Source organism: Schistocerca cancellata, chromosome 5 (genome assembly GCF_023864275.1).
Source record: "Schistocerca cancellata isolate TAMUIC-IGC-003103 chromosome 5, iqSchCanc2.1, whole genome shotgun sequence".
Classification (NCBI taxonomy): domain Eukaryota; kingdom Metazoa; phylum Arthropoda; class Insecta; order Orthoptera; family Acrididae; genus Schistocerca; species Schistocerca cancellata.
The window spans coordinates 491,387,042-491,408,148 of record NC_064630.1 but is presented as its reverse complement, the minus strand read 5'-3'; the positions used below and the strand labels follow the sequence as shown (position 1 = coordinate 491,408,148).

General features: G+C 45.0%; 1 protein-coding gene across 1 annotated transcript in view; it reads left to right on the top strand.

Moving 5' to 3' along the window:
- LOC126188620 (venom carboxylesterase-6-like) overlaps nt 1-18,856 on the top strand; it is a 134,246-nt gene extending 115,390 nt beyond the window's left edge. The window contains exons 9-10 of the mRNA XM_049930222.1: nt 1,624-1,756; nt 18,388-18,856. Coding sequence (XP_049786179.1) covers nt 1,624-1,756; nt 18,388-18,700 — 446 coding nt within the window. The 3' untranslated portion in view covers nt 18,701-18,856. The remainder of the gene's footprint in view (nt 1-1,623; nt 1,757-18,387) is intronic.
- Nucleotides 18,857-21,107: the final 2,251 nt, after the last annotated feature.

Here is a 21,107-nt window from a genome sequence, read left to right as displayed (position 1 = left end):
ACGTTGTTTATTCCAACAGAAAATCCAAATATTCATTTTCAACTGTTACTTCCTCATCTAAAACTTCTCAGTTTAAGATTTCACAGATTCGGTAGTTTTGATCCGATAATTTTGTAACATTTGATGATGTTCTTTCACACACATTTCTAAATCTCGGTAAATTATGAGAAAGGCATATTCCAGCCATAAGAAACGCTATAATTTTTGTTGACAATACCTTTTGTCGAGAAGAGTGATTAGTTTATTGGTCATGACAGTCTTCAAAAATAAGGCAGCGATTTCGCTTAACGTCGTCTCAAAAGTATCTTGTTCCACTGTACTTTAAGGGATACAGAACAACTCGAACGGGTAAAACAAATAAAAACTATTTTAAAGTACGAAAATCCGTTTGTTATGCCACCCATCAAGGTCGTCATTCTGCAAAACTTTGCATTTGTGTACAACTAATGTTTGAAGATAATAATAATAAAAATAATAATTTCGTGTTGCTCACTGGACTGGTGCAAGTCTTACAATTAGACGCCACTTTGGAGACTTGTGTACCCCTGCCTACCCGGTTACCCAAACGGGGAAAGGCGACCTACAGTTTAACGTGCAATCCGAACCACGAGTCTTTTCGGGGACTACTCACATCCTTGGGAGGTGAAGGCTGGGTTAATAAGCAAACTAAAAAATCCAAGATCCGACCGGGATTCGATCGCGTCACTTCTTGCTTTCCAGTCAAGCGCTCTTGTTTTTTATAGCTGGGCCACCAGTCCCGACTACGTTTGAAGAGAAAGGACTATAACGACTAGGGAAGCACAAGTCAATGAAGAAACAAGCCCATGTATCGGCCAATTATGACTAGCAGATTCACAAGATTCATAAATGGTGTATTATCTGACAAAAGCGAAACATTCGCTTACAACAAATTATGATCACACATGTAGTACTTATAGTCACTTTCCAGAAAATAGAAGTTCCTGTGTTGTTGAAAGAGATGGACTTACTCATGTGGAAGTATAGAGTTTCAGCGAAGTGATTAAAACAAAGCGAAATGGAGCAGTATGATCACCTGACAGGGGCCGCTTGCGGAGATGCTGCATTTTTTACGGCGTGTCCACACTGCAGTAGTCGAGTACAAACGCTAAAGATATCACATTAATCAGCTCTTTGTCACGAGCTGTAGCCACGAGACATGCGAAGAACGCAGCAATTGCAGCAGGGGCGTTCAAACGGAATCCAAGCAGGGTTTCTAAGCAGTCGTGAGTGTGTAAAACCTCGGTGAAGCTAAGGACTTTGGAACGGAATAAGCAAACTTTCGGCATCGACGATGATTTCTGGTGTGTGTGATCGATTCACTGGATTCTCTTCTCTTCGCGGTATGTTGCCTAATTGTTTGGTAGACTACTTGCAACCTCATTGAATTTCATACTTTTTTTTTACAGTTATTTGGCGTACTGAAATGAGATAGACTCAGTAGTTTTAATTGGAACATGGGTGTTTCTTTCTTTTACATTTACGGTCGTCTTGAAAGTATCTGTCGCAAGAGAGCCACGTTAACGTGTCTCTAATCTGTCGCACATCGCTTATACTCGTAGTATAACGACAGCAGAGTTACAAAAGTGTATGGATGTCTTGCAGGAGTACCTCGCGGCTCCGACGTACGGCTCCTGTTCCCAGAAGTTTCCGGCGGATCGAGGAAGACGTACATGGAGGAGGAGTACAAGCAGGTGGACCGGCTTGTACAATTCGTTGTGAACTTTGCAAGAGAAAGGTACGAATTACTCTGAATATAAATGTTTTTGCAGTTTGGTTATGGAAATTGTTACTGTGTCAAACTCTTTTAGTCAGTCAGTAATTACGTGTACTTTCCTGTCTCATCTAAGCTGCTCTGTCTCTCAGGCAAGCTTTTGTGTTTTTCCTTATGTCTTTCAGGTTATTTTCATGTAAGCTTACGTTATTTTACGTGTGCAATGGTGTTCCCATTTTGTGATTTAACTAAGCTGATCTCTCCCAGTATTTGCGGTACCATTCAAGATGATCAGATTCTGTTTGCATCCATTTCTCACTAAACGTCTCTTGACATTTCCGTATTAATTATATACGTACCGTTAGCAACTCTGATTTTTCAGCTGGAGCTACACTACACTGAAGGGCCAACGAAACTGGTATACGTGCGAGCACACAGAAGTCCCCGCGAGCACACAGAAGTGCCGTAACACTACGTGACATGGAATCGACTAATGTCGGAAGTAGTGCTGGAGCGAATTGACACCATGAATCCTGTAGGGCTGTTCATAAACGCGTAAGAGTACGAGGGGGTGGAGATGTCTTCTGAACAGCACGTTGCAATGCATTACAGATATGCTTAATCACGTTCATGTCTGGTGAGTTTGGTGGTCAGCGGAAGTGTTTAAACTCAGAGGAGTGTTCCTGGAGCCACTCCGTAGCAATTCCGGACGTGTGGGCTGTCGTGTTGCCCTGCTTGAATTCCCCAAGTCCGTCGGAAAGCACAACGGTTATGAATTGATGCAGGTGATCAGACAGAATGCTTAACGTACGTGTCACCTGTCAGAGTGGTATCTAGACGTATCTGAGTCCCATATCACTCCAGCTGCTCACGCCCCACACCATTACAGAGCCTCCACCAGCTTGAACAGTACCCTGTTGACATTCAGGGTCCATGGATTCATGAGGTTGTCTCCATACCCCTACACGCCCATCCACTCGATACAATTTGAAACGAGACTCGTCCGACCAGGCAACATGTTTCCGGTCATCAACAGTCCAATGTCGGTGTTGACGGGCCCAGGCGAGGTGTAAAGCTTTGTGTCGTGCAGTCATCAAGGGTATACGAGTCGGCCTTCGGCACCGAGAGCCCATATCGATTGTGTTTCGTTGAATATCTCGCACGCTTCCACTTGTTGATGGCCCAGCGTTGAAATCTGCAGCAATTTCCGGAAGGATTTCACTTCTGTTACGTTGAACGATTCTCTGCAGTCGTCATTGGTCCCTTTCTTGCAGGATTTTTTTCCGGCGTCAGCGATATCGGAGATTTGATGTCTTACTGGATTCCTGATATTCATGGTACACTCATGAAATGGTGGAAGCGTAAAATCCCGACTTCATCGCTACCAGGGAGATGCTGTGTCCCGTGCCTCGTGTGCCGACTATAACACCACGTTCAAACTCACTTAAATCTTGATAACCTGCCATTGTAATGCAAAAATGGCTCTGAGCACTATGCGACTTAACTTCTGAGGTCATCAGTAGCCTAGAACTTAGAACTAATTAAACCTAACTAACCTAAGGACATCACACACATCCATGCCCGAGGCAGGATTCGAACCTGCGACCCTAGCGGATTGTAATGCAGTAACCGATGTAACAACTGCGCCAGACACTTGTCTTATATAGGCATTGCCGACCGCATCGCCGTGTTCTGCCTGTTCACATATCTCTGTATTTGGATACGCATGCCTACATCAGTTTCTTTGGCGCTTCAGTGAAATCCTGCTATCATTCCAGTAGATTTCGAGAAGACGATTTCAACTGTGCTGCACGATCCGAAATTCGATAAGTAGTTACGGAGAAATTACAATATTTAAAATTTTGCGTTTATCGGTTTTGGACCAAACCCAATTGGCGTCTTACGCGGGAGAGCGTGTTATCAGAGGAAACTGTTACGTCCAGCTGATGGGGAATCTTAGAGACGCTACTGACAAATTCGGAATAGTTGCGAAAAGTATAGTTGCAAACATAATAATCACAGTTTCCTACATGTGGTTGCATTGCCACTGCAACTGGAAGGCAACTGACGTGGAACGAAAGCTGATTCACTGTTTGTCTGCGGCACGAATTCTGCTCATGCTTCTACCGAAATCTTGAAAGGAAGAGTAAATGCCACAAACAATGGATTGTGACACAGGAATGTGAGGTATAAAAATTGTTGCGTGATAACGTCACAAGAAGAGTCACATGACTACGTGATAAACACTTCATTTATAAATAGTAACAATAATGAACTCTCAAAAGAAAGTGGTTGTAGCCCAATTTCAATAAAATTACATTCGTTTCATCAAGTGTCAGAAACACCCTCTGTCTACTGCAATTAACGCTTGCAGTCACGGGTGGAAGAACTTCAGGACAGACTCGGTCTTGGGTCGTCGGAAGTTGTGCACTGATTTCATCGTCGTGCTTACCCCACAGTGAAAAGTTCAGCTGCGTCAAATTAAGTGAACAGGCTGGTGGAAGCTAACCTTCACGACCCATGCAGAGCTCTAGAACGAGCTGGATGAGCGATTTCCCAGCTACAGGTGAGCGGTGAGACGGGCTCCCCTCGTGCTGGTACCACATACATCTACGTATTTCGACGGAGAGAATTCTTTGAAGAAACAACCGGCTGCCCTGAGTGACTGAATTCCCTGCAGCTTCTGTAATCCCGCTGGGTAATCTGATGGTGAAGTTACACATGGTACGGAGGACTGTTTGCACTAAAAATATGAACGAAGCTGCTCTGATTTGTTTCAGGCGCCCCGCAATTTCTTTGGGGCCTAAACATTTATTTCATTCCTTTCGCTCGTTGTAGGCTTTTCTTTACCATCTGCGTAGCTTTCCAGTGTCCTGCCAGTAATAGGTTGTGATTAGTGCAAGCAGTACTTCAAAAGACTGACTGTTCGTGAATCCGCACTCTTTCTCTTCATGATGTTCTAATGTTTCAGTTTAAAATGTGCTGTGGGACTCTTACGTAAGTTGGTGGAATTGGTTCGTAATTCTGTGCATTATCTCTTTTACCCTTTTTGTGAGTGATCTTACCATATCGTGGGACTGTTTGATGTGGAAGAGATTCTTGACAAAGACAGGTGTTGGACATAAATATAGAAACACCGCGAGAAATACTTACTTGGACATAAATGCAGACGCTGCCCAGGCCTGTAGACTGTGTGTTGTATTTGACCACGAAGGGCACTCGTGCAATGTCCTCAGTACGTTGTGACGTCTGTTGTGATCTGAACGGTGTTCTGTGTAGTTGTGAGAGCATTATGACCATATTATCGAAAATTTATACTGCGTATGGGGAAAGCGTATAAACATCCCTCGCTTAGACACAAAGTGGACGAAATTGTGAACGTGACGGACGGCCAAGAGGAATGACGAAAAGGTGGGGGCAAAAGATGCAAACGTCACTGCAGAACTGAATGTCGCAGTAGCGAACCCTATCAGAACCAAAACAACACGAAGGGAGCTCTGTAGGCTGGGAGACCTAGAATTCCCAAACCTTTCACAGCTACGCAAATTACCGTAACAGGAAAACGTGGTGCTCCTGGGCTGTGATGCAATGGAAGAATACCATTTGGTCGGATCAGTCTTGATTCACATTGTTTCCAACGACTGGCCGAGTTAACGCCCGAAGTGTGAAACATGGCGAGGGTTTGGTGATGATATGGGCAGCCCTGTCGTGGTATTCCGTCGGCCCCATGGTTACTCTGCGAAGTCGCTTTGCTGCAAAGGATTATGTGACCATTCTGGCTGCTCGAGTACGTTCCTCGTACAATGGTTGCTCCCCAATAGTGACGCTGTATTCCAAGTCTAGAGGGCCTCTGCGCACATTGTCGTATCGTCCAGGACTGGTTTTGTGACGAAGAGGACGCACTATCACATCTTCCCTGTCCAGCACAGCCATCAGATCACACTATTATTAAGCCTTTATGGTGTACTTTCAAAAGAAAGGTGTGTGATCGCTACCTACCATCGCTATTTACGTTCATCATGGTTACTTGAACTTCTCACAACTTTACAGGAACAATGGTACACGATTCCCTCGAAAGCTATACAGGAACTGCATGTTCTGAGGAAACTAGAAGCAATTCTGAATACCAACGGTTTTTCTACACCGCGTTAGACGTCGTAATATCCTGGGATTCGCGATCTTTCCATATTTTTGTGCACAAGTACGAGCTAGAAACGCGGCTACTACCGGTGCGTGCTCAAAGTAAAATTTGTCAGGAATGCATGCTTCTTTTTTTATTTGGAACGTGGTGTGGTATGTTCAAAGTAACTCATTACATTTGACCACCTCCTCGCCCTCCAAGACTGGCTAGCGGCATAGAAGAAAGCTTAGTCAAGCCCTGTTTGAAATCTTACAGGAATGAATCATTACCCTTCATTCATTTCATCTTCTGCTTTCACAATTGCTAAGGAAGCTCATTTCATAGCCTGACTTGTCCAGGAAAACATTTTACATCTGTACAGTGTAACACCGAGCTGTGTGCTAGTGTGCTTTCTGAAAGTTTGCCTGTATTATCGCTGAATAACCACTTCCAAGACAATATCCTGTTTGCTCATTTCCTTCAAACACAGTTTTGGACCGTAGATGGTATACATGTGCACGCTAGCCTATTTCGTGTTTCCAAGAGATCTATTCACGGAAGATTACCAATATACACTACTGGCCACTAAAATTGCTACACCACGAAGATGACGTGCTACAGACGCGAAATTTAACCGACAGGAAGAAGATGCTGTGATATGCAAATGATTAGCTTTTCAGGGCATTCACACAAGGTTGGCGCCGGTGGCGACCCCTACAACGTGCTGACATGAGGAAAGTTTCCACCCGATTTCTTATACAAAAACAGCAGTGACCGGCGTTGACTGGTGAAACGTTGTTGGGATGCCTCGTGTGAGGACAAGATATGCGTACCATCACGTTTCCGACTTTGATAAAGGTCGGATTGTAGCCTATCGCGATTGCGGATTATCGTATCGCGACATTGCTGCTCGCGTTGGTCGAGATCCAGTGACTGTTAGCTGAATATGGAATTGGCGGGTTCAGGAGGGTAATACGAAACGCCGTGCTGGATCCCAACGGCCTCGTATCACTAGCAGTCGAGATGACAGGTATCTTATCCGCATGGCTGTAACGGATCGTGCAGCCACGTCTCGATACCACAGTCAACAGATGGGGACGTTTGCAAGACAACAACCATCTGCACGAACAGTTCGACGACGTTTGCAGCAGCATGGACTATCAGCTCGGAGACCACCGCTTCGGTTTCCCTTAACACTGCATCACAGACAGGAGCGCCTGCGATGGTGTACTCAACGACGAACCTGGGTGCACGAATGGCAAAAAGTCATTTTTTCGGATGAATCCAGGTTCTGTTTACAGCATCATGATGGTCGCATCCGTGTTTGGCGACATCGCGGTGAACGCACATTGGAAGCGTGTATTCGTCATCGCCATCCTGGCGTATCACCCATCGTGATGGTGTGGGGTGCCATTGGTTACACGTCTCGGTCACCTCTTGTTCGCACTGACGGCACTTTGAACAGTGGAGGTTACATTTCAGATGTGTTACGGCTCGTGGCTCTACCCTTCATTCGATCCCTGCGAAACCCTACATTTGAGTAGGATAATGCACGACCGCATGTTGCAGGTCCTGTACGGGCCTTTCTAGATACAGAAAATGTTCGACTGCTGCCCTGGCCAGCACATTCTCCAGATCTCTCACCAACTGAAGACGTGTGGTCAATGATGGCCGAGCATCTGGCGCGTCACAATGCGCCAGTCACTACTCTTGATGAGCTGTGGCATCGTGTTGAAGCTGCGTGTGCAGTTGTACCTGTACGTGCCATCCAAGCTCTGTTTGACTCAATGCCCAGGCGTATCAAGGCCGTTATTACGGCCAGGAGGTGGTTGTTCTCGGTATCGAATTCTCAGATCGATGCACCCAAATTGCGTGAAAATGTAATCACATGTCAGTTCTAGTATAATATATTTGTCCAATGAATACCCGTTAGACCCTCCACGAAGAAATTGTTCCAGTGGGACGGAATTCAGTAAATGTGAAATACATGTACACACAAACAAATGGCTTCAATTTCAGAAAAACTGGATGATTTAAAAGAAATGGCACCCCTGATTGCAGCGGTGTAGGTCGTTATGGCGTATGACAGTCAGGTTGATATCTCGTCGTTTTCCAGGGCCTCTCCAGATACATCTTCGGCCTGTAATCTCATTGACTGTAGTAGAATTGTATTCAGCAGTGAATTCCACCACGAACTGAGCCTCGATGATCAGCGAAGATCGGCCTGTTGACACCCCAGTCAGCGGTAGGTACCATCCTAACTGTCGCTCACCATACGTCCCGGAAAACAGGAGTGATGGTCTGGGATGCTATTTATTTTCACAGCAGGTCCCCTCTGGTTTCCATCCGCGACACCCTTACAACATAGAGGTAAGTTGGCGGTTTTGCACGCCCCGTTTTTTTGTCGTTCATGGCAAGCCATCTTGATCTTACACACACATCAAAAAAAGTTTTGCATCATATGGGTTCCGTACAGAAAATTGGAATAGAGATCGACATAAACATCATTTCCGCCCTTTTTATTGCTCATGAAAACCACACATTGCATATTGTACCAACATACAGCGAGGCCTTCAGAGATGGTGGTCTAGAAAACTGTACACACCGGGACCTCTAATACCCAGTAGCACGTCCTCTTGCATTGATGCATGGCTGTATTTGTCGTGGTATACTGTCTAGAGATGGTGGTCTAGAAAACTGTACACACCGGGACCTCTAATACCCAGTAGCACGTCCTCTTGCATTGATGCATGGCTGTATTTGTCGTGGTATACTATCCACAAGTTCATCAAGGCACTGTTGATCCAGATTGTCACACTTCTCAACGGCGATTCGGTGTAGATCCCTCAGAGTGGTTGGTGTTTTGTCGTCCACAAACAGCCCATTTCTATCTATCCCAGGCATGTTCGATAGGTTTCATGTCTGGAGAACATGCTGACCTCTCTAGTCGAGCGATGACGTTGTCCTGAAGGAAGTCATTCACAAGATGTACACGATTGGGGTGCGAATTGTCGTCCATGAAGACGAATGACTCGCCAGTATGCTGCCGACATGGTTGCAATATCGGTCGGAGGATGACATTCACGTATCGTACAGCCGTTACGGCGCCTTCCATGACCACCAGCGGCGAACGTCGGCCCCACATAATGCCACCCCAAAACAGCAGGGAACCTCATACTTGCTGCACGCGTTGGACAGTGTGTCTAAGGCATTCAGCCTGACCGGGTTGCCTCCAAACACGTCTCCGACGGTTGTCTACAATACTCATTGGTGAAGAGAACGTGATGCCAATCCTGAGTGGTCCATTCGGCATGTTGTTGGGCCCATCTGTACTGCGCTGAATGGTTTCCTGGTTGCAAAGATGGACCTCGAAATGGACGTCGGGAGAGAAGTTGCGCATCATGCAGCCTATTGTGCACAGTTTGAGTCGTAACACGACGTCCTGTGATTGCACGAAAAGCATTATTCAACGTGGTGGCTTTGTTGTCAGGGTTCCTCCAGTCATAATCCGTAGCTAGTGGTCATTCACTGCAGTAGTAGCCCTTGGGCGGCCTGAGTGAGGCATGTCATTGACAGTTCCTGTCTCTCTGTATCTCCTCCATGTCCGAACAACATCGCTTTGGTTCACTCCGAAACGCCTGGACACTTCACTTGTTGAGTGCCCTTCCTGGCACAAAGTAACATTGCGGACGTGGTCGAACTGCGGTGTTGACCGGTTAGGCATGGTTGAACTACAGACAACACGATCCGTGTACCTCCTTCCTGGTGTTATGACTGGAACTGATCGGCTGTCGGACCCCCTCCCCCCCCCCCCCCCCCCGTATAATAGGCGCTGCTCATGCATGGTAGCTTACATCTCTGGGCGGGTTTAGTGACATGTCTGAACAGTCAAAGCGACTGTGTCTGTGATACAATATCCACAGTCAACGTCTGTCTTCAGGAGTTCTGGGAACCGGAATGATGCAAAACTTTTTTCAAGTGTGTATTTAAGCAAGGTAACACCCGGGAGCATACGGTGAGAGTTTCTACTGCTTATCTTCGTGCTTGCCAAACCATACCTTGGCTAGCAAGGTATCTGAATGCCTCTCCAGATGAGAACATTTGGAGCATTATCGGCAGGGACCTCCAACCAACCCCTGATTTTGACGATACATCGGCCCAATTGAACATAATTTTGCACGACCGACGCGTAATTGACTTGCTGAATTTGTGAAGCTCTTTCTCTTGAATAAATCATCCAATTTTTCTGAAATAATAAAAATTTGTTTGTCTGTACATATACATCATGTGTACCGAATCACGTCCCATTGGGATAATTCTTTCGTGGTGTTTTGTGTGTGTATCCGTGTGTGTGTGTGTGTGTGTGTGTGTGTGTGTGTGTGTGTGTGTGTGTCAGAGAGAGAGAGAGAGAGAGAGAGAGAGACAGTAACTTAGAGTGTATAATAGCGTTATAATTAAATTTTAGTCTCTGAGTATACCGTCCACGTAAATTGCAAGAACTGGATTCCAAAGAGACATTGATTCTCACGATATACGCCGTGTAAGCAATAAGTCACACGTACAGAACTGGTAAGATGTAGCACCCCGTTTCGCTCTGATGCTGGCAACGCCGTGTCGTGTCAAGGATTCCATATGACTGCTGTACCATCGTCCTCAACCCACGGAAGTCGGTCAGACGTGGGTCCAAGTAGAGTACATTTCACTTAACGGCGTTCCACATGTGCTTAATAGATTTCAGATGCCACTTTAGCACCAGTATTTTCATGGTGTGTGCCCCCAATCCATTCTAACACAGTTAGAGAACAATGAGACGGTGCAGTGTCTTGTTGAAAGTATAGGTCGTCTGCAGGAATCTGTAGGCGAACAAATGGATGATCCGATAGGTAGGTACCTGTATTCCTGATTGCTATGTCTCTCAACGCTGCGAAACAATGACAGTCATAAAAGAGGACCGATTTCACCCTGTATAAACACCTCTCACGCCAGTATGAACAGAGTACGGTTTCAGGCTCGATGCATTCATCTTCTCCAACGTATACTGCAACACAATTAAGACGACCTGTTTCACAATCTATGGCGCCAGATGGGGATGATGTTATTCTCATCAAAATCTCAGTGCCCTGCTCTGAGTTGAGTTATACGACGGTGGCTTCTGTAACCAAAGCGAGGAAGTGATTCTTAATGGAGTAATTGCTCACCAGTTGTTATTATCTAGGCTTTAGAAGATGATCGATTTACTGCACTGTCACCTGCCTATACACTGTTACATTCGATGTTAATCAACAGGGATCCTTCTCATCTTCCTACACTGCTCTGCGAAATTTAGGGACGAGACTGACAAAGTACTGTAACATTGGTAATGAATGAAAGTGCTGGAGCATGTTCCCAGAGGTCCCCCAGCCGTGCGCAGAAAGCTGGACATCACACGCCGTGAGGTCAGTGTGACTATAGCACCAAATGGGGCTGGCCTCGCAACACTGGCACTTGAACGAACGGGAGAAGACAATGTATGTCAGTCAGCGACCAGTCGCGGTGCCGGTGTTCTTCATTACAACAAGGCCCAGAGACAACGTTTGGTGACTTCACGCGCGGTAAGAGTCATCGAGAATGAAGTGTCGGCAGAATTGCCAACACTGTTTTTAGAGGAGGCCGAAATGCACGCTATAAGTTCACGCAGGCTGGCGTGAGGTCTGAAACAGGATACGTAATGAATGCTATAAAGAAAAGTACGTAGCTTCTGGAATACTTAACTTTAATCTACATTTGTAGAACATTGCTCTTGATGATACAGAAGTATTATAGCAATTGAATACGGCGCCTTGCTAGGTCGCAGCAAATGTAGCTGAAGGCTATGCCAACTATCGCCTTGGCAAATGAGAGCGTAATTCTCAGTGAACCATGGCTAGCAACGTCGGCTGTACAACTGGGGCGAGTGCTAGTACGTCTCTCTAGACCTGCCGTGTGGTGGCGCTCGGTCTGCAATTACTGACAGTGGCGACACGCGGGTCCGTCGTATACTAGCGGACCGCGGCCGATTTAAAAGCTACCAACTAGCAAGTGTGGTGTCTGGCGGTGACACCACAGAGAAAGTGGAAGAAGGAACAAGTGTGACGAGTGTAGCCAGGACTTCGATATTACTCAAAGCATTATTTCACATGTATTGGGAGTGTTCCGAGCCACAGGCGCTGCTGCCCGAAGGAGAGGTATGGTCGACCAGCGATCAACTGCAGCAGCAAGTGACCGCTACATTGTGAAATATGCAAGAACGTACTCACGTAAAACTGCGATGCAGATGCAAACACATTTAACAAGACTGGAAGGCACACAGCTTCCTCTCTACAGTGACACGGAGACTGCAGGGTAGTAGCACCTCTTCCCGACGACCAGTACGTTGTGTTCCGTTGACACCAACACCCTGTTGGCACAGTTTACGATGATGCCCAGAGCACGGGCACTAGATCAATGACGACTGGGTCACGTGCTCTTCTCGAACGGGAGCAGCTCATTGGACAACATGGTTGTGGAGAGAAGCAGCGATTAGTTTGATTAATCAATAATTCAAGAACAGTCTTAATCGAATTTATTATTGACATAATACCGCCAACCGGTTTCAACCCGACGTAGGGGTCATCTTCTGGGCGTTTACACCATTGGTCGACTGATGGTGGTGTCACTCCTGCCTACATAACGGCAGGAAACTAGCTTCCTGCCGTTATGTAGACAGGAGTGACACCACCAGCAGTCGACCAACGGCGTAAACGCCCAGAAGATGACCCCTAATTCGGGTTGAAACCGGTTGGCGGTATTATAACAATAATAAATGCGATTAAGACTGTTCTTGAATTATTGAGAGCAGATCAGTCTGAGTAGTGATTCTGGTGAAAGAGGGAACACGTAGTGTACCCAGGAATATTGACGAATATGATCGTGGTGATCCAGGTGTTAAGGTGTGAGGAGGCATAATGCTGCGTGGGTTTACTGTCTTCCAAATCTCACCGGTCAACGTTGTTATGACACTGTACTAATTCCCCATGTGCGTCTTTTCAGGAGTGCATTCGGCGCAGACTTCTTTTTTACGGATGACAGTGCGTGACCGCATCGAACGGCGTAGCTGAGGAAACTCTTGCAGCGAATGGACTGCCCTGATCTTTTCTCCTACTTAAATCCCATCGAGCACGTGGCGGGTGCGATGCGAGGTCGTACTGTAGCAGGTCAACATGCACCAACGACCATCCAACAGTTGTCAACTGCGCTGGTGGAGGACTGGAAGACCTAAAATGGTTCAAATGGCTCTGAACACTATGGGACTTAACATCTGAGGTCATCAGTCCCCTAGAACTTAGAACTACTTAAACCTAACTAACCTAAGGACATCACACACATCCATGCCCGAGGCAGGATTCGAACCTGCGACCGTAGCAACAGCGCGGTTCCGAACTGAAGCGCCTAGAACCGCTCGGCCACAGAGGCCGGCTGGAAGACGTAATGGAACGCCTTACCACAAAAGCTCCTTCTCAGTCTTGAGGCCAGGATAGCAGCACATTCCAGAGCAGTCATTTTTGTTCTTTGTGATTACACACCCTGTTAAAACCACGTCTCACCTTTCGTAATGTCCAGGAGACCAATGTGAATCTCAGAACGTTCTGTGGAATTGTCTTTGAATAAAAATGTCATTTCTTCTCGTATCACTACGTATTTGTTTCAACTACTGTCTGTACTATATTGTAGCAGTTCTTTCTATGTGTGGTCGAAGTCTCATTGAGCTATGTTACTTCGTAGTACCACATCACGCGAACGTTGCTTTCGCCCTTCAGTTTTGCACACCACTGTATTATTGCCCACACTGTTTGTCACAAACAGTAGCGGTTTTTACCCGAATCCCAGGAACTACTTGACGCTGTGTCGAGTGAAAATCCCAGTGCCTGCATACCTCACATTATCTCATTCATCGTCTCGCGTGTGGCCAGTAAAGAGTCCGGCGACCTTCCAGAAACGCGGAACGTCGAAGTATTCCGTTCTCCGCAGCGATAGGAGCGTTCGATCTCCAGAACAATTCCCTGATTCATTCGTCATAGGTGTGTACCAGTACCGTTCGAGGAGCATTTTGCTACTATTTCTTACCTCACTATTAAACATAATTTAGTGCCCAGACGTCTAGAGAGAATTACCAATTTGCCTAAGGAATTCGGTCTTTTACATCACTCTTCACAAATCGAGAAGCAAGATGTACGAACAAAGAGTCTCTGAAGTGAAGTAGAAAAGATTTCACTGACGTATTATCATTCTCCTGCCTGTCCGCCCCGATAGCTGAATGGTCAGCGTGACGGACTGCCGTTCTAAGGGGCACGGGTTCGATTCCTGGCTGGGTCGGGGATTTTCTCCGCTCAGGGACTAGGTGTTGTGTTGTCTTCACCATCATTTCATCCCCATCCGGCGCGTAGGTGCCCAATGTGGCGTCGAGTGTAATAAGACCTGTACGAAGGCGGCCGGACCTGCTCCGTAAGGGGCCTCCCGGCCACTGACTCTCATTTCGATTCTCCTGCCTCTAGTATTCTCTCTGCAACGCACTAAGGAGACATCTTGTCGTTCTCCTCTCACATAACAGCTCAAGTCGTTGTGTACTTGACACCAGTAGGTTGACCGACGCTTGTGCGTTGAGTGCGACGTAATTTTTCCTTCCTGCCTTTCAAAATGTTTTAATAGTGATTTATTGGTTTACTCGCTGCGCCTTTGCGGGAACTATACCTCTGCATTAATACTACCTTGTGCAATACCTGATGGAAGCATTAATAGTTAAGTGATTAAGTAATGCATTCCTGACACTTACATTGGAAAGATATCTGATGCTTATTCTATGAGATTTCGAGATTGCAACCGGATGATGTCGACATCTGACACGATATTTCGGTTGACAACCATTCAGGCATCTTTAGGTGAGTGTGTTAAACACTACACTGAAGATGCCTGATTGGTTGTCAGACGAAATATCGTTGCCGGATATCGAAATCATGCGGCTGCATTCGCCAAATGTCATAGAATACTGAAGCTTCCATTTTTTTGAAGATGGATGTTAATCGTAAAACGTACAGTCAAAATTCTGAATGAACACGGACAGAACACAGATACTCTTTTATCGTTACATCGCGGAAGCGCTGTAACAAATGTATTTCAGAAGGCCGTGCTCGTAATCGCGGTATGGTGGGATCTTAGTGCTCGGTTTCCATTTGAAGTGCGAGCGTGAGGTGAAAAGTTTTAGTTTACCCTAGACCAGCTGCCATTTGTAAAGCCATTTGAACATCTGTCTTGCTGTAGCTATATTACTGTGTGTTAAGCGAGGTCTGAACGACGAATCGGAGCTGGCGTCCAGGAAAATTGTGTTTCTCGATTAATTACACTTGAAAGAGATGTTAATTGGGCTGAAATTAATGTTTGGCTAATGGCACCATTTGTATGTGGACTGTTCGAATTTTACGTGCAAATATGGGCAAAAAAACCTTTTTTTCTGGCCACTTCTATTCTTTAAACTAGTGAAAATCGATTAAAACATTGCACTAAGGTAAATAAATGGATAAACTCAAAAGATTTTTTTATTATCCAACAATCTTTATCCGTTGTCGAGATGCGATGGCTTAAAGTCGAGCTAAATGTAGCATGTAAAATTTATTCATACGGCAAATGAATGCACGGAAACGGGTTAAAGTGATTGAGATAAATAAAAAAAATGAATAAAAAATAAAAAGTACAAAAAACGCATTCCTACAATAAAATCGAAAACTTGTTTTCAGTAATATAGCTTCATTCGTATTTTACGTCCAAATCACACGGTTTTCGTGAGTCTGTTTATGCGCGGTACATCTGTTTCAGACTTGTGGGAATCGGTTAAAATTTCGTAAGAAGGTAGTAAGATACATGTAATTAATGATTTTCCTGTTGCTTTGTGAAAGATTTATCCATTGCCACGATGTAAGCAACAAGGTTCAAAATGCTCAGTCGTCATCCGAGTCTACATCGGTTGCCAAGCAATGCGCTCTAAAGTGAAAATAAGGCTGGGAACCAGAATGAAAAATGCTCCTATCGTAGCACAAGAAAGGCGAGTAAGTCCTGGTCAGAGTCAGGGACGAGAAAGAAGGGAATTAGTTTTACCAAGTTATCGGGCAACTTCAAAGACATTTAAATCAAATACATCATGACATATATGCGCTTATTTACACATTAACCCTACTTCTCCGGCGTAGCGAGGTCACCTAACAGCAAGGTGCTTGCACACCTGCTTCTTGCAATTTATACTCTAGAGTCTCTGATTCTGTGCCCAAATCTAGAAGAGTCACCACAGTAAACAGTATACGAGATCATATGGAAGAGGAACATAGATATAATCACTAAAAAGTTTTTCTGGTGGTATAAAATTTCTGGGAGTCCTGATGGGACGACATCATGAATCATGTTACTTTACTTGACGGAGCACATCGTATTACATGACATGGGTACCAATACTAACTAGTAAAAAAGCGCGAATATGTCAAGATGTTTTGATTTAAATGTCTCTGAAGCTGTCAGATAAATCGATGAACTTGTTCCCTTCTTTCACACCCCTAACTCTGCCAGGAGATGTTCACCTTTTGTTGCTCTACGACAGGAGCATTTTTCATTTGTACGAGGGCAGTTCAATAAGTAATGCAACACATTTTTTTCTGAAACAGGGGTTGTTTTATTCAGCATTGAAATACACCAGGTTATTCCCCAATCTTTTAGCTACACAACACTATTTTTCAACGTAATCTCCATTCAATGCTACGGCCTTACGCCACCTTGAAATGAGGGCCTGTATGCCTGCACGGTACCATTCCACTGGTCGATGTCGGAGCCAACGTCGTTCTGCATCAATAACTTCTTCATCATCCGCGTAGTGCGTCCCATGGATTGCGTCCTTCATTGGGCCAAACATATGGAAATCCGACGGTGCGAGATCGGGGCTGTAGGGTGCATGAGGAAGAACAGTCCACTGAAGTTTTGTGAGCTCCTCTCGGGTGCAAAGACTTGTGTGAGGTCTTGCGTTGTCATGAAGAAGGAGAAGTTCGTTCTGATTTTTGTGCCTACGAACACGCTGAAGTCGTTTCTTCAATTTCTGAAGAGTAGCACAATACACTTCAGAGTTGATCGTTTGACCATGGGGAAGGACATCGAACAGAATAACCCCTTCAGCGTCCCAGAAGTCTGTAACCATGACTTTACCGGCTGAGGGTATGGCTTTAAACTTTTTCTTGGTAGGGGAGTGGGTGTGGCACCACTCCATTGATTGCCGTTTTGTTTCAGGTTCGAAGTGATGAACCCATGTTTCATCGCCTGTAACAATCTTTGACAAGAAATTGTCACCCTCAGCCACAAGACGAGCAAGCAATTCCGCACAGATGGTTCTCCTTTGCTCTTTATGGTGTTCGGTTAGACAACGAGGGACCCAGAGGGAACAAACCTTTGACAGAGATGTCAAGTTGAGCACTGAGTTGTTTGATGGTGATCCGTCGATCATCTCGAACGAGTGAATTCGCACGCTCCGCCATTGCAGGAGTCACAGCTGTGCACGGCCGGCCCGCACGCGGAGATCAGACAGTCTTGCTTGACCTTGCGGCGATGATGACACACGCTTTGCCCAACAACTCACCGTGCTTTTGTCCACTGCCAGATCACCGTAGAGATTCTGCAAGCGCCTATGAATATCTGAGATGCCCTGGTTTTCCGCCAAAAGAAACTCGATCACTGCCCGTTGTTTGCAACGCACATCCGTTACAGACGCCATTTTAACAGCTCCGTACAGCGCTGCCACCTGTTGGAAGTCAATGAAACTATACGAGACGAAGCGGGAATGTTTGAAAATATTCCACAAGAAATTTCAGGTTTTTTCAACCAAAATTGGCCGAGAAAAAAAAATGTGTTGCATTACTTATTGAACCGCCCTCGTATCATTATATTTTGATCATCATATAATTAATCCTTGACATTCCTGAGAATTCATGAGAAGTCTCCAGCGTGCTGTTTTTAAGGAAATGGAAGATTTGTGTTCAACGAAGTACACTAGAGACGAAGCACAAGCTCGAATTAAGTAAGAATGAGGAAGGAACCCTCCCTGTCGGCCGGACGGGGACTTGAATCATAAACGTCCCGAATGCGATTCCAATATGCTAACCATTGCGCTACCACGCTCGTTTGCTATTTTGAGCCAAGTCATCTAAATTTACACTTACCATATCTTTTCAACTGTTCGATCATGAATTTCAGGCGTCACTTGGTCTTTCAGTTTTTCTGGAACTTACATGGATCGTCATTACTATAGTTTTTGAAAAAAAGAATGTTTGCTTTTGATCTCATTACCAGTAATTATTTCGAAGCAGCTACAACGAGCGGCTGATGCCCACTGTTGTCAAATCTTAGTTTATTTTACAGCTTCGTGATTACCAGAGGCCAGCTACTATACCAGCCTACGCTGTAACTAAGAAGCATCTGAATCGCTTTGTTTACATTCGTGGTTTGGTTGTTACAGTGATCCAACATACGAGGAGTTTGAAGAACTGGAAGACATTATGTGGATCGACGCCCTGTACAGCAATTTCTCATACATGCATCTGACTGAGAAAATGGTAGTAGTAGATGGCGGATTGTATCCTGAGCGGATGCAGTTTTGGGAGAGTATCTTGGGTGACATCAGGAGAGAAGAAGACGCAGCGGAAAAGGCGGAGAAAGAGAAGCAGCAGAAAGCGTGGAGGGAGCGAGAGGAGGAGGAAGAGAGGCTTAAAAAGGCTGAGAACAAAACGGAGGAAGAGGTCGATCCCAAAAAGCTCAGAGTGGAGCTGTGATTCCTCTGCTGTTACATTCCTCAGAAGGGATACGACATGTAATTATTTGTGTTCACTGTAAACTTTTCGGTAAATTAATTATTTTTACAAAGAACGCAGAGTTTCCAAGAATGAATTCCTTGTTCACCTCAGTGCACATGACATTCTATCAAGGGAGAAAAAGTGGTGAATTATTTGGAAATATCAAACATCGCAGTTTTCTATTCGTACTTGAAGTTAGTTTGGGGCTACTCGGAGAAACCTGATCTCCTCTCTATCGATTTATGGAGTTTGTTAAAATAAATCGCGTTTATTCTTTTGTCGATGTGTTTCCTCGTCGTCGTCTTAATTGACTGTTTCCTCTTTTGCAGAATGTCTAGTTACATTTTATTTTGACACTGTTAAGAAGTCGTAGAGGTTAACACCTGCTAACATTGCATGCAACACTAATCATTCCATAACAAATACTGAAAAAAAATTATTTGATTGTTTCATTTTACATCAAACTTTTAACCAAACAAAAGTGCAACATAACTCTATCTCATCATGTAAGCCCTTGAAATCGAAAGCTGTCACCCTGATACACAGGTAATGGAATGTGGTGGCCGCCCGGCTAGCCGCGCAGTCTAAAGCGCTGCTTCCCGAGCGGGAAGGCGTGCCGGTCCGCGGCGTAAATCCGCTCGGAGGATTAATTAGTGTCGAGGTCTGGTATGCCGGCCAACTTGTGGATGGTTTTTACAGAGGTTTTCCATCTACCTCGGCGAAGGCCGGCTGGTCCCCCTAATTACGCCTCAGTTACACTGTGTCGGCGATTGCTGCGCGAACACCGGTTCCACGTACGCGTACACCATAATTACCCTACCGCGCAAACATTTGGGTTACACTTGTCTGGTATGTGACGTTGCCGGGGGTTCCACTGGGGACCGAACCTCACAATAACACTGGGTTCGGTGTGGGGTGGCGGTGGGGTGGGTGGACTACTGTGGCCTGTTGTGGGGTTGTGAACCACTGAGGGCTACGGCGGGACGATGCCTCTCCGTCGTTTCTAGGCCCCCGGATCAATACATACATACACGCTGTGGAACGTGGCGGATCACACGAAGTTGTGAGGCAAATTTCACACTAATTTCCGTATCATGCTCATCATAAACATACATGCATCTAACTATTAACAACAACACAAAAAACTTGAAGTGACTTTGAAAATTAAGCAGTTAAATACATCCTCAGGAAATTTTCTATGTTGAAGAGTTATTCCTAAACACTGTAGTAAAAGACAGCGTCTTGCCTAACGCCAGTAATCGGAAAACAAACAATCAAGTCCCTCCCTGTGCGATATAACTCGTAGAACAAAAGTTAAAGTTCGGGCAAGCCACTATGGAGCACATTTATCCTGAACGCTAAGCACGGGAAATGAAAAAGTTAATGTAACTAGCTATAATAATCGAATCGATGACACAGTCGAGACGCGCAGAGATGTTAAAGAGTCCGGTCGCCGCGCGCGCGACGTGTTGGCTGCAGAGCGGGGGCGGGCGGCGGTCTGGCCGGCAACAGCGGGGGCGGCTCTGGTGGAGTTAATAGTTTCTGTGCTGGCGACATCACTGCCTTCTGCTGCCCCAGCGCGATGTGCGGAGTATGACATCTTTCTGACTGGCTGCTTGGCTGGTTCGCGGAGGTTAAACATAGTCTGTGGGTCTCCCTGTGTGATTTGTTCTCAGTCACTAAAAAGTTCAATCTTTCCAACATTGTTTGAATTACTGAACACGACGTCCGCATTCTGTTTGTTAACTACGATTCAAACCAATTGTGCGTTATCCAGTGAGGTCTGAAAATAACAATGTACGTGAAATGTGTTCTATTTCGGAAAGTACTCGGACAGGATTCATACAGCAGTGGAAGCTCAAAAACTTAACAAAATACATTTTTTACATGTGAAATTTCATCATTTTTGTCACTTACTATTGGCTGCAATTGTTGCTATAGCTACACTTTTCTTCCTAAGGAAGAGAGATTCTTCGATGAATTTTGCACAGCATACAAACTATAGTTACATGTCTATGAAATACTAGAGTTTATTTAATTTATGAAAAAATGAATGAACTGTTACATTTTAAACTTCTTGTTTAGGAAAAACTAAAATTTTATAGTTAATTATCTTAATTTTTACCACAGTTTTTAATAGATTTGGAAAATTCTAGAGTTTCATACACCTGTAAGTACTGCTTGTATGCTGTGCAAAATTCATTTACTTAGGAAGAAAAGTGTACCTACAGAAACAAATTCAGCCAATAGTAAGTGAAAAAATGATGAAATTTCACATGTAAAAAAAGGTATTTTGCTACGTATTTGAACTTCCACTGCTATGAGTGTGAGTCCTCAATCCTTCTTGGTCATGCTGACAAAGTTTTATGAATTTATTTGTAAAAGT